Source organism: Salvia splendens, chromosome 3 (assembly GCF_004379255.2).
Source record: "Salvia splendens isolate huo1 chromosome 3, SspV2, whole genome shotgun sequence".
NCBI classification, from domain to species: Eukaryota; Viridiplantae; Streptophyta; class Magnoliopsida; order Lamiales; family Lamiaceae; genus Salvia; species Salvia splendens.
The window spans coordinates 43,885,848-43,898,024 of NC_056034.1; the positions used below are offsets into that span (position 1 = coordinate 43,885,848).

Sequence of the window (12,177 nt, forward strand, 5' to 3'; positions counted from 1 at the left end):
TTATCGAAGAAAATCATGTGACAAAGGAATCTTGATATCATTCTCTACCTAGAAAAAATAGTGTTAATTGTTTTTTTCCCAAATTAAAAGATTGGGAAAGAAGAGATATTGGTCGAACTTTTAATTCACAAATTTGCAATTGTACAAAATTAACAAATAACTTTGTAATTTATTTTACTTTAAAAAAAAACAAATTACTTTGTAATTTGATATACTCCATGATCTATCTAGAGCAAAAAAGAGTGAAAAGAAAATTATTAATGGAGTAGTATTTAATAAATTATCAATTATAAAAAGTGAAGGAAAACTGCAAGTGATGATAGAACAATAGGAGCAAGAGTCATCAACAACCAGCAAAGTAGATGAACAAAAATAGCAAGCAAAAACAAAACAAAATAGTGTAGTTAATCTTGCAATTATCTCCAAATTAATGAAAACAACAAATATAAAAGATTATATACTCAATTATTGTACCTATGATTTTGTTGGTGGGACATGTCAATGGGCTCCAAATTTTCTAATCTTAGGAAAAATAAAAGGGACCACTTAGGTGACTGCTAGAGAATATATAGCTCTTGCACGATTTTATTACACTATTCTTTTTAAAATAAAAATTTTAATTTAATTTTTTTCATGTAGATTCATGTATTACCCTATTTTTTGGTGTCACATAATATATTGGTGATATGATGGTTTATTTTGCCCTTATTAGGCTGAGACCATTTATTCTCTATCTAGATCATCATTCCATTATTGATTTCCAAATTCCAACAACCTCGTGTCATCCCACAATAATTAATTTCTAATCAAATCAGTGGGTTGGAAAAATCACTTTTCCACCTTGTAGTTATATCACAAATTTAATCTATTTGCAATGATTACTATGTCTATGGTGATTCTGAGGTTGTGAAATTCGAGTTCTAGAATCCCTTATCTAGTTGATCAAGTATTTGAAGTTTAAATTATCTCCTCATTTAGATTTGATACGTTTTGCTAATTATAGAAGATTTTTTTAGCACACGTATTATAATAGGAATGTGATCAAATGCAAACTATAAATATTGTACAAACTCCAAACTATGATCTGGACAATTAGAAAATATCAATAGATGATAAAATAGTAGCAATAAAAAATATCAACAAAATGTCAACGGTTGATCATGATGTGTTGACATTGTATTGACATTGTGTTGATATCAAAATCTTGAAATTTTACACTGTGTTGACATTGTATTGATACTGTGTTGAAAAGTTTAGAGTTTGTACCCTATTATAATATGTGTGAAGTCTTTGATTATTTATAAAAAAGTTTTTGAAGAAACCGATTCTCTCATTCTCAGAAAAACCTGATTTCTCTCTTAAAATCAAAACTCTGCTTCAATAATTTCACTGATACATATATATTAATTCTCATTGAATACATGTCAAATTGTTACAGCTATACTAACCGGATCAAAAGCTAGCATTACATGCATGTTATTGAAATTCATGATTCTGTCTCATCTTTTATTGGTGAGTTGGTTCATTTAAGTTTGTTGGGTTGGTAATAAAGAGAGTATCTACTTCCTATTTGTAATATATTTAAGGAAGTTAGGGATAAGATAAATTTCTAAATACTCCCTCCTCCGTCTCTAAAGAGTATGAACAATGAATTTAGCACTAGTTTTAATAAATAAGTGGAAAAGTAAGAGAGAGTGTGAGAAAGGGTAGCGGAAATAATGTTAGTGGAAAGTGAGGTCCACACTATTGCAATGATATAAGTTTTAATGGTAATGGTATAAGTTGTAAATAAAATGATGTGTATGGTTAATATGTTGTTTGAATTTTTCAAAATTAGAGAGTTCATACTTTTTGGGGACGGAGGGAGTATTGTTTTAACTTTTTAATTTAATTTAAATGTTTAGTTTCAATACTTCAAAATGTTTCATTCGTTCAAACTAAGGGAAAAATACAAGTTTATGTACAATCATTTGAGCATAATTACAAGAATATATTATCATTTTGGTTATTTTATACACGTTGTTAAAGTAGGTGTTTCGATGTTTCTCTATGTTTTAATTTTATCTGATGATCTATAATTTCTTTATCCTATTCTAGCAAATACCAAACCTTCTATATCAAACTGTATTTATGTTGAGATCTGTTGGAGACATGCATTTTGGATTATTTTTTTTTACCTTAATCTTCAATGTTTATAAAATTAAAGGACGATTTGGTGGGGAAGATAAATAAAACAAAACACGATAAGATTACATATTTTAAAATATTTTGATCTCATAAACTCCAAGATAGATGGATTGATTATCCTATCAAATTGTCCCTAAACATTAAAAAACTTGGTTTGATTTGAGCTTTGAACTTTTGTTGAGGAGGTAATGATGCAATCCTAGTGAGATGCCAAATTTGAGACACTTTCAAAGAACATTTTGAATTCTTGAGCTCCTCAATCATGATTTTTGAGTGTTTTTGAACTAGCATGACCTATTCACCTAAAAGCAAGCATAATCTTAGGGTATGTGTATATATATATGGAAAGGTTGAAATGAAAACTCTTGTTCAATATAAAGAATGGCACAATCATGAATAATTTAGCTAGGTTCCTACTTCCTACAACAATAGTTGGATCCAGATACATGTGTCTTAAATATAATAATCTCTTTATCTTATCTCATATCACTGTCTCTTATTAAATATTTCCTTAAAGAAAGTATAATTAATATTTTTTTCAAGAAAGTATATAATTTAATATTGGACAAACTAATGATTAATGGTGCGATGATCGTCCATTCTCAAATCCTCCTCATCATACTACTAAAACATCCAATCAAAATATGATTGCAATGAACTCAATGGACGTGATTAAGTGGTCTGAGACTCGTACATTCTTAACTAAATGGAAAGAGGATCAATTCCTACTTTTAGATATGAAGCAGCCTTAAATCATTAGGTCAATTATCTCATTCTTCAAAATGCTTACAAACCAACACAAGAAATAGCCATTAGGTCCGCCAATAAATAACCTTGTCTAACAACCCAACAATATAATTGCAATGTAAAAACAAAACATGAAAAATAAGTAAACAATATAGAAGAAAACAAAATTTGAGATCCACATGGACCATTTATTGCAGATCAACTTGATTTGGACTTTAAAAAAATAAGTTGCTCTTACCAGAGTTGGTGTGTGGATCGCATTTAGCAATTTTCTTATTTCAAACAATTAGATATGACGATAAAAGTATTATATTGACTATTTTAAGGTAAATTATAAATTCTAAATTATTCGTTTGTTTATTAAAATTATGTAAAATATTTAATTAAATTTTAGTTTTTCCATAATAATTTTTTTCCAGTAAGATACCATGCTAAATTGGCCTAATCTTCTTAGTTTCAAAAGCAAATACGTAAAGAGTTAATTAAATATGGTACACTACATTACATGCATCCACTTTCACAGCCAGAAATCTTGATATAGATTCAAAACAAATCAATCTAATACTTTAAAAACAGTTATTTCTTCATAATATAAAACAACACTATTTACAGCGGGATAAAAATAAATTTCACGAACACTTATCGTACTGATGATAAAAACTCTCTCAATCAAATTATCAAAAACTATAATGTTAGGTGACAGACTATTCAATCCAACATAAGAAATTGCTGTGACAGATCGAAAATTGGAGATAACTTTTATATATGTTATAAACCGACAAAAAGATGCCACAACAACATTCGCAAAACATTCAAAAGAACTCAAATTCTAAACAAAGCATTGGATTCGATACTATACTTCAACCTCAACCTCAGCCGGTGCCAAAGCTGGGCGGAATGCTTCTTCTTCCTTTGGAGGATGAATGATGACAATATCCGGAAGAGGAGTAACCGGACCAAGCTTCCCCTTGGGATCCCAATCAAGCATGATCTTCACCTTGATACCAAGTACTCCCTAAGCAGATGAAATTACACAAGGTAAGGAAAAAATACGAAAACGCACAGTATGATAAGAGTAAAAACAAAAAAAGTTTACCTGTCTGAGAAGAACGTGTCTAACAGCAGAGTCGATGTATTCTTTAACTGGTTGACCAGAAGAAATCATGTATCCATCCTTGAACTTCATGGATTTGGCACGCTGAGCCCTAAGTTTCCCACTAACGATAACCTACGAACCACACACGTGAATTAAATTAATCTAACGTGGAGCAGAAAAATAGAGTAGAATGAGTGGAAGTTCAACACAAACTAACTTACCTCGCAACCCTTTGCCCCATTCTCCATAACAAATCTAAGAACACCATAGCAAGCCCTGAGAAACAAGATATTCAAGTTAGGAACGAACTGGATTTTAATGATTGTGCACACCATAACATATAAGCCGTGCAAAATATCACTCAAATTACAAAATAACATCCAAAAAATACCCATCAAAGATATTTCTTTAACTACAATAATATCCTACGACTGATAAGTAATCCTAATTGAATTAATCTGTAATCATGTGCCTACTCCATGTCACAACATGAGCATGATACACTTCATGGTGATAAACACATAGAGAAGACAATTCATCTAGTCATCATCCGACACAAACAATGGTATTGGAACACCAAAATTGCTTTTAGGATGACATAGTATCATGAGCCAGTCACATTTCTTATGAATTAGTATTATAATAGAAACATACAATGTAGCTTCAATTAACATAGTATATATTAACCAAAGACTCAATTTTCAAATTTTAGACCCATTACTCAGAAAGATTTAGGAAATCTAATCATGTGCAACTTACATGAATGCAACAGGACAAAATGGAACTACTTTATGACATTGGACTGCCTGAAATTTAATACTACACCATAAACAGACACTAAACAGAGCTAGATCAGACAATTATGTGCCTCCTCCATGACAACAACACAAGGATAGTACACTTCATGATGATTGCACATGAAGAAAATTTTTCGAGTCATCATACGACAAAAAAATTGGAACAGAAAAACCAAAATTGCTTTGAAGATGACATGATAGTTTTAAGAACATCACACACTGTCAGTGTTGTCAAAATGTCGTTGGGGTCGCTCGGGTCGCCCGGGTCGAGACCATCACCGCCCCAACATGGGTGGGTTGATCGAGATACAGGGTCGCCGTTGGGTCGCCTGGGTCGAGTGGGTCGCCTGGGTCGCCCTAAACACATGCTATATCTGATTTTCTCAAATCTCTCACATGTTTTCTGACTCTCTCAATCACGATTCTCTATATATATGCATGCACCACATCAAACTTTTCAAACCTACTTTCTACAAATTAGAATTCGGCCTCTTCACTCCTAAACAAATAAACAATTCAAAGATCTTTTGCTGCCACCCTTCATATATTCCTTTGTTTTGATATTTTCAGACAATGGTTTCAATTATTTATTGTGTTATGACTTATGAACTGTTTTGATATTTTGATCATTTCTATTTTCCACTTTATCTCTATTCACATGAATTGCGTCTACATTTATATTATTTGATATATTATAAACATTAGAGCAATATATTTATTTTATTTAATATTAAAAGGAAAAAAATTAGCCTAGATTTGTGGGTCTCTCGACCCCGTCGACTCGTCGACCCGCGACCCAAATTTTCACCTCATCGACCCGGTGCGCCCCGCGACCCTAACAACACTGCACACTGTAATCATTTAGATAAAAAGCACTTGGAAACCCATACTTCTCATGAATGCAAATTGGAACTACTTATAACATTCCAGTGTCTGAAATTGAACTCTGCATATGAGTTAGTTTTCAATACCTATAGACACTAATCAGAGCTAGATAAGAAAATCATGTGCCTCCTCCATGACTACAACATGATAAACATTTCATGACGATAATTGCACAGAGAAGATAATCTATCTAGTCATCATCCGACACAAAAATTGGTACTAAAACACCAAAATTGCTTTGAAGAAGACATGAAAGTTTTACCCATTCACACATCAATCAATCAATAAACGAATGGTGCAGCTAATAGTAGCAAATAATTTTCAATATAAACAATATCAAGTAAAAGGATTTAACTAATTACCGTCTAACAGCAAGACCACCAAGGAGTTTGTAGCGAAGGGATTCAGCCTGGGCAATGGCGCACAGCCCTCTGTTGTTAACCTTCTCAGCATACAGCTCCACGCTGTTTTCTGGAAACTTAAACCTCTTCTGCACCACAGAGGTGAGCTCCCTAATCCTCCTCCCCTTCTCTCCTGTTGCAATCAATCAAGTTACCACTACCAACAAATCAAAAAAACTTAACTAAAAACATCATTTTTTAAATTTATCACCAAATCAAAAAAGCTGTCGATAAATTCTATGAAAAAAAATCAAAATCAATGCAACGAGACAAAAAGAGCGATACTAACCGAGAACGTTTTGGGTGCGGGTAGCTCGGATGATGATCTCAGTCCTCATTGGAGTAACCCTAACCTCGACGCCGGAGTATCCATCCTCCGCCAGCTCACGAGTGAGAACCTCGTTCAACTCAGCGAAGAACACTCCATCAGCTACGAACTGCGGCACATTCAATAAATTAGCTGAAACCGAACATAAATAACAGACAAACACACGAATTTGGATTTAATGATGCAAAACCTTTCGCTTTTTGCTCATCTGAGTCGCCGCCATGGTTGGTTGCAGAAGCTCAGATCAGGGGATTCGTCCGCGAGAATGAGGAAAAGCCCTAGGGTTTGGAGTGTGTTATAACGTAGGAGTAATTTATTTGATTGCTGGATTTCACTTAAACTTAGGGCTCCTATATTGGGCCTATTCGGCCCAATCAAATTTTTTCTTAAAACAAACAATAAGTTTTGGGCTTATAACAATTACCAGCATAATTGTTTTGTTTAATGAAGTCGTTATTTAAATACTAAGAAAATTGTGTTGTTTTATAAAATTCATCAATATAATTTACGCGTGCAGACAATCAAATATTTTCGACCTAGAATAATTTTGAGATAAAGTACCATGATTTAACAACCTCAGGGTTCCGGCACTTTGCTAGCAATGAAAATCAGATTTTTTGGAGTTGTTGTGTCCCACCATCGGTACTGTGTTCGACGAAAATCTCTATCAAAATCTCATCTCATTTTTCTCTTTCTAGAAAGAAAAAAAATTAATCATGGTCATTTTCCAAAATTTATGTTATTTTTCTATTTTACCTTTAATTTATGTTATTTTTCCTTTTATTTATATTACTTTATTTCATTTGATAACATAAAAAAAATTAAAAAATAATAGTGAAAATGAGGATAGGTAGATTTTAAGGCGGTAAGGATCACATAAATCTAAACACGAGTATCTATCTGCTAATCGAAGCCCAGAACTCTTGATACAGTTTCACAAATTTTAACGTTGTTTGTATTTCAGATACATAGCACGAAAAATACCACGATCTTAAACTTCAACAACAGCCGATAGATTATAATATAAAAGAACACTATATACAGCTGGACAAAAATAAATTGAACAAGATTTGTCGTAGTAAAAAAACTCTCAATCAAATGATCAAAAAAACAAGAATGTTAGGTGACAGAAATCAATCCAACATAAGAAATTACTGTGTAATGGATGAAAAATTGGAGATGACTTTTATATATGTTCTAACTGACAAAACGATGCCATAATAACATTCGCAAAACATTCAAAATAACCCAAATTCTAAACCTCGTATTGGGTTCGAATCTATACTTCGACCTCAACCTCAGCTGGTGCCAAAGCTGGGCGGAATGCTTCTTCTTCCTTCGGAGGATGAATGATGACAATATCCGGAAGAGGAGTAACCGGACCAAGCTTTCCCTTAGGATCCCAATCAAGCATGATCTTCACCTTGATACCAAGAACTCCCTAAGCAAATGGAATAACACAAGGTGAGAAGGAAAAAAATCGAATACACACAACATGATCAAGTATAAATACAGATCCTACCTGTCTGAGAAGAACGTGTCTGACAGCAGAGTCGATGTATTCTTTAACTGGTTGACCAGAAGAAATCATGTACCCATCCTTGAATTTCATGGACTTTGCACGCTGAGCCCTAAGTTTCCCACTAACGATAACCTATGAACCACAAGTGAATTAAATTAATCTACAGTGGAGCAAAAATAGGGACGGATGAGTGGAATTTCAACAGAAAATAGCATACCTCACAACCCTTAGCCCCATTCTCCATAACAAATCTTAGAACACCATAGCATGCCCTGAGAAACAAGAAATTCAAGTTAGGGACAAATTGGATTTTAATGAAATATATCCTAATTGAATTAATTAGTAATCGTGTGCCTACTCCATGTTACAATATGAGCATGGCACGCTTCATGGTTATAAAGGCATAGAGAAGAAAATTCATCTAGTCACCATCCAACACAAAAATTGGTATTGACAAACCAAAATTGCTTTTAGGATAACATAATATCAAGAGCCAGTGACATTTCTGATGAATTATAATAGAAACATACAATGCAGTTTCAGTTGACAGATAGTATACTACTAACCAGAATCAGAAATTTAACACTGCATATAATATAATTTTCAGTTCCTACAGACACTACACTGAACTAGATCAGATAATTTTGTTTCTCACATAATTATGTTTCTCACTTCACACACCGTAATTATTTAGAAATAAAACCTTTACTGTTTGGAAATAGAACTACTTATAACATTCCAGTGTTTGAAAATAAACTCTTTAAATAACCTAATTGTTAAATCCTAAAAATATTGAACAAAGCTAGACCAGATACAATCATGTGCCTCCTCCGTGATTACAACATGATGATAGTACATTTCATGAAAATAATTACACAGGGAAGACAATTTCTCTAGTCATCATCCGACACAAAAATTGGTACAGAAACACCAAAATTGCTTTGAAGAGGACATGAAAGGTTTTACTTGGTTGCACACAGTAATATCTTGAAAAAAATCCTTTATAATACAGCATCTTTTATCAGATGTAAACCAACATGAATGAAACATGACCAAAGAGAAGTATTTATAACATTCTAGTGTGATTAAACTTTGTAAATGAACATGAACATGAACATGTAAACCTATGAACACTGAACAGAGCTAGATCAGACACAATCATGTGCCTTCTCTATGGATACAACATGAAGATGGTATATCTCATGATCATAATTGCACAGAGAAGACAATTTATACAGTCATCATCTGACACAAAAATTGGTACTAAATCAGCAAAATTGCTTGGAAGATGACATGTAAGTTTTACTCAGTCACAGATATCAATCAATCTATAAACGAATGATGCAGCTAATAGTGGCACATAATTTTCAATATAAACAATATCAAGTAAAAGGATTAAACTAATTACCGTCTAACAGCAAGACCACCAAGGAGTTTGTAGCGAAGGGATTCAGCCTGAGCAATGGCGCAAAGCCCTCTGTTGTTAACCTTCTCAGCATACAGCTCCACGCTGTTTTCTGGAAACTTAAACCTCTTCTGCACCACTGAGGTAAGCTCTCTAATCCTCCTCCCCTTCTCTCCTGTTGTAATCAAGCAAGGTTAATACAATCAACATCGAAAAAAGCGTGAACTATATTTTCAAATTGATCAGCAAATCGAAAAAACTGACAACAGAATTCAAAATTAACGCAACGAGTTAAAAGAGAGCGATACTAACCGAGAACGTTTTGGGTGCGGGTAGCTCGGATGATGATCTCAGTCCTCATTGGAGTAACCCTAACCTCGACGCCGGAGTATCCGTCCTCCGCCAGCTCACGAGTGAGCACCTCGTTCAACTCCGCGAAGAACACTCCATCAGCCACAAACTGCACACATCCAATAAATCAGATGAAATTAAAAATCAATTACACACACACAAATTTTGGAGTTAATGATGCAAATACCTTTCGCTTCTTGCTCATCTGAGTCGCCGCCATGTTTACGGTTGCAGAAGAGCAAATCTGAGAATGGTGCGAGAATGTGGAAGCCCTAAATTTCGATTAGGGTTTTGGAGTCTATTGAAGGCTTTATATTATTGTTGGGTGCTAATGGGCTTCATTTGGGTTTTCGAAGTATTGGTTAATATTGGCCCAATCAAGTTGTTAGGCATCAAATTTTTTGACACTTGCAAACAAATAATTTTTGTATTTATAAAAATGACTAGCATTTTTAAGACTACAGAAAATGGCCTGATTTTTAATAAAAAAATTGCTAAAATACTTTTACTTTGTTCGGGAGCTTCAAAATCATAAAATTTAAATTTGTTTGCAAATTAATTTTGCTAAAACTATATCTGATATGGTAGATAACAAATCATATGGACATGAAAGTCCTTGTCATTAATTTTAAGTAAGTCATCTATTTTATATCGAAAATTGTGTTGTTTTGTTTAAACTTAAAAATATTAATGATATGAGTATTACATATATAAGTGACCAAATTTTTTGGTAATGGGATATTTGAAAACAAATTCAAACTTAATGATTTATTTGACTGATTTTTAAAGTAGTGGAATATAGAATTTGACAATTTCATGGGTCTTCTGACACTTTGCGTTTATTTAACAAATAAATCTTCTAAAACACATCCATATGTGAGCAATGTAGATTTAAAAAAATGGAGTAAATTTGCGTGATTATTACTCCATCCGTTTCTTCATAGTTGAGGCACAAATTTTCGGCACGGAGTTTAAGAAAAGGATGTTGAATATGTTAAATAAATAGATAAAAAAGTAAGAGAATAAAAAAGTAGAGAGAATAAAGTAAAATATATAAATTAGAGAGAATAAAGTAAAAGAGACTAAAGTAAGAAAGAAAAAAAAAGTTACTAGGGAAATGACTCTACTAAGAGGAAATTTCCCAAAATGAAAAAATGATTCAACTATAGAGAAACGGAGGGAGTACGTCACCAAAATTCCGGGTGTAGTTTGGGGATTAGTACAATTCAATGGAAAAATAAATTTTTTTTTGTTCACACGTGAGTATTCAGTTTTCCGTTCAATTTTGATCGTTTCAAGTTCTTCGATTTTCTATGGAAACGGCCAAACGGGATTGAAAATTTTACCTTTTCAAAATTGATAAGCAAATCATAACTAAAAATTTTACATCCAATCGAAAATTTGATCTTTCCAAAATCAATAATCAAATCAAAATATCTTCACTTCTATTATAAAGTCTTCATTGGTGATCAATTAAAACTTATCAAAATAGACGATATCGTGCCATTCTATAATATTTAGTGGATACTTTACGAAAATCATAAGCTCTTTCCAAAGAGTAACAGTTTTAATCTATCAACAAACAAGAGGAGTAATACATCTCACAGAAAAAAAAAACAGAGAGAAAAAGAAAAGCTTCAGCCCCGCTTGACCGGGTCGAAGTTGGCGACGCCGACCACCGCCCCGACAATGGCGAAGACCACTACGCCGCCGGCGACGATGCTGAGCAGGAAGTTCTTGAGCGAGGGGGAGCCTCCGCTGGCCGCCTCCGCCACGTCGGGGACGACCATGGAGGCGGTCAGCGCGGCGGCAGTCAGTCCAGCCGCGGCCTTCTCCTTGAAGGAATTAGAAGCCTTGATCACTTCAAATCTAGCGGCGGCGGAAGCCTTAGACCTGGACGACGGCCTCAGCGGCGTGCCCTTGACGAAGGCGTCGGAGGAGGGCGGCCGAATTGTGGCGGCGCGGGGGAGCGGCAGCGCTATTGACACGGCTGAGGTTGAGGCCATTTTGAATGTGTGTGAGTGTGCGAAGTGAGAGAGAGTGATTTGAATCTCTTGATGGTATCGGAGTTGAAGAAAATATCTAATAAGGAGAGGTGGAGAATCGATGGGTATCCGACGTGGCGAATACCTGATTTGCGTGTCGTGGATAACGTTATCCCCTCTCATTTTGCCACTATTTTCTTCATTCAAAAATTTATTTTTAACACTAAGGCCATCCACAATAGCAATAGCCCAGCCATAGCTTAGCCACTGCCACATCATCAGCACTAAAAATCCTCCTGCCACATCATAAATAGCCCAGTCATAGCCTAGCCACATCATAAATAGCCCAGCCACATCAATAGCCACATCACTAATAACAATTATATAAAAATGAAATAATTCACAATCACACAATATACGGAATTTAATTTACGAGACATATACGAGAAACATTAATAATACTATCCACATCA

General features: G+C 34.1%; 3 protein-coding genes across 3 annotated transcripts; all 3 read right to left on the reverse strand.

Annotated features, from left to right (window-relative positions):
- Positions 1 to 3,579: 3,579 nt before the first annotated feature.
- On the reverse strand, positions 3,580 to 6,768 carry LOC121796255 (40S ribosomal protein S3-3). Its single transcript, XM_042195049.1, has 6 exons — positions 6,632 to 6,768; positions 6,403 to 6,550; positions 6,075 to 6,246; positions 4,252 to 4,306; positions 4,031 to 4,162; positions 3,580 to 3,949 (listed from the first exon to the last, which is right to left on the reverse strand). The coding sequence occupies exons 1-6, from the start codon at positions 6,662 to 6,664 to the stop codon at positions 3,788 to 3,790; spliced, it is 702 nt and encodes a 233-aa protein (XP_042050983.1). The 5' UTR covers positions 6,665 to 6,768; the 3' UTR covers positions 3,580 to 3,787.
- A 742-nt stretch (positions 6,769 to 7,510) lies between these two features.
- On the reverse strand, positions 7,511 to 10,058 carry LOC121796254 (40S ribosomal protein S3-3). Its single transcript, XM_042195048.1, has 6 exons — positions 9,907 to 10,058; positions 9,681 to 9,828; positions 9,372 to 9,543; positions 8,181 to 8,235; positions 7,964 to 8,095; positions 7,511 to 7,882 (listed from the first exon to the last, which is right to left on the reverse strand). The coding sequence occupies exons 1-6, from the start codon at positions 9,937 to 9,939 to the stop codon at positions 7,721 to 7,723; spliced, it is 702 nt and encodes a 233-aa protein (XP_042050982.1). The 5' UTR covers positions 9,940 to 10,058; the 3' UTR covers positions 7,511 to 7,720.
- A 1,162-nt stretch (positions 10,059 to 11,220) lies between these two features.
- On the reverse strand, positions 11,221 to 11,788 carry LOC121793670. Its single transcript, XM_042191708.1, has one exon. The coding sequence runs from the start codon at positions 11,723 to 11,725 to the stop codon at positions 11,357 to 11,359; it is 369 nt and encodes a 122-aa protein (XP_042047642.1). The 5' UTR covers positions 11,726 to 11,788; the 3' UTR covers positions 11,221 to 11,356.
- Between the last annotated feature and the right edge of the window lie 389 nt (positions 11,789 to 12,177).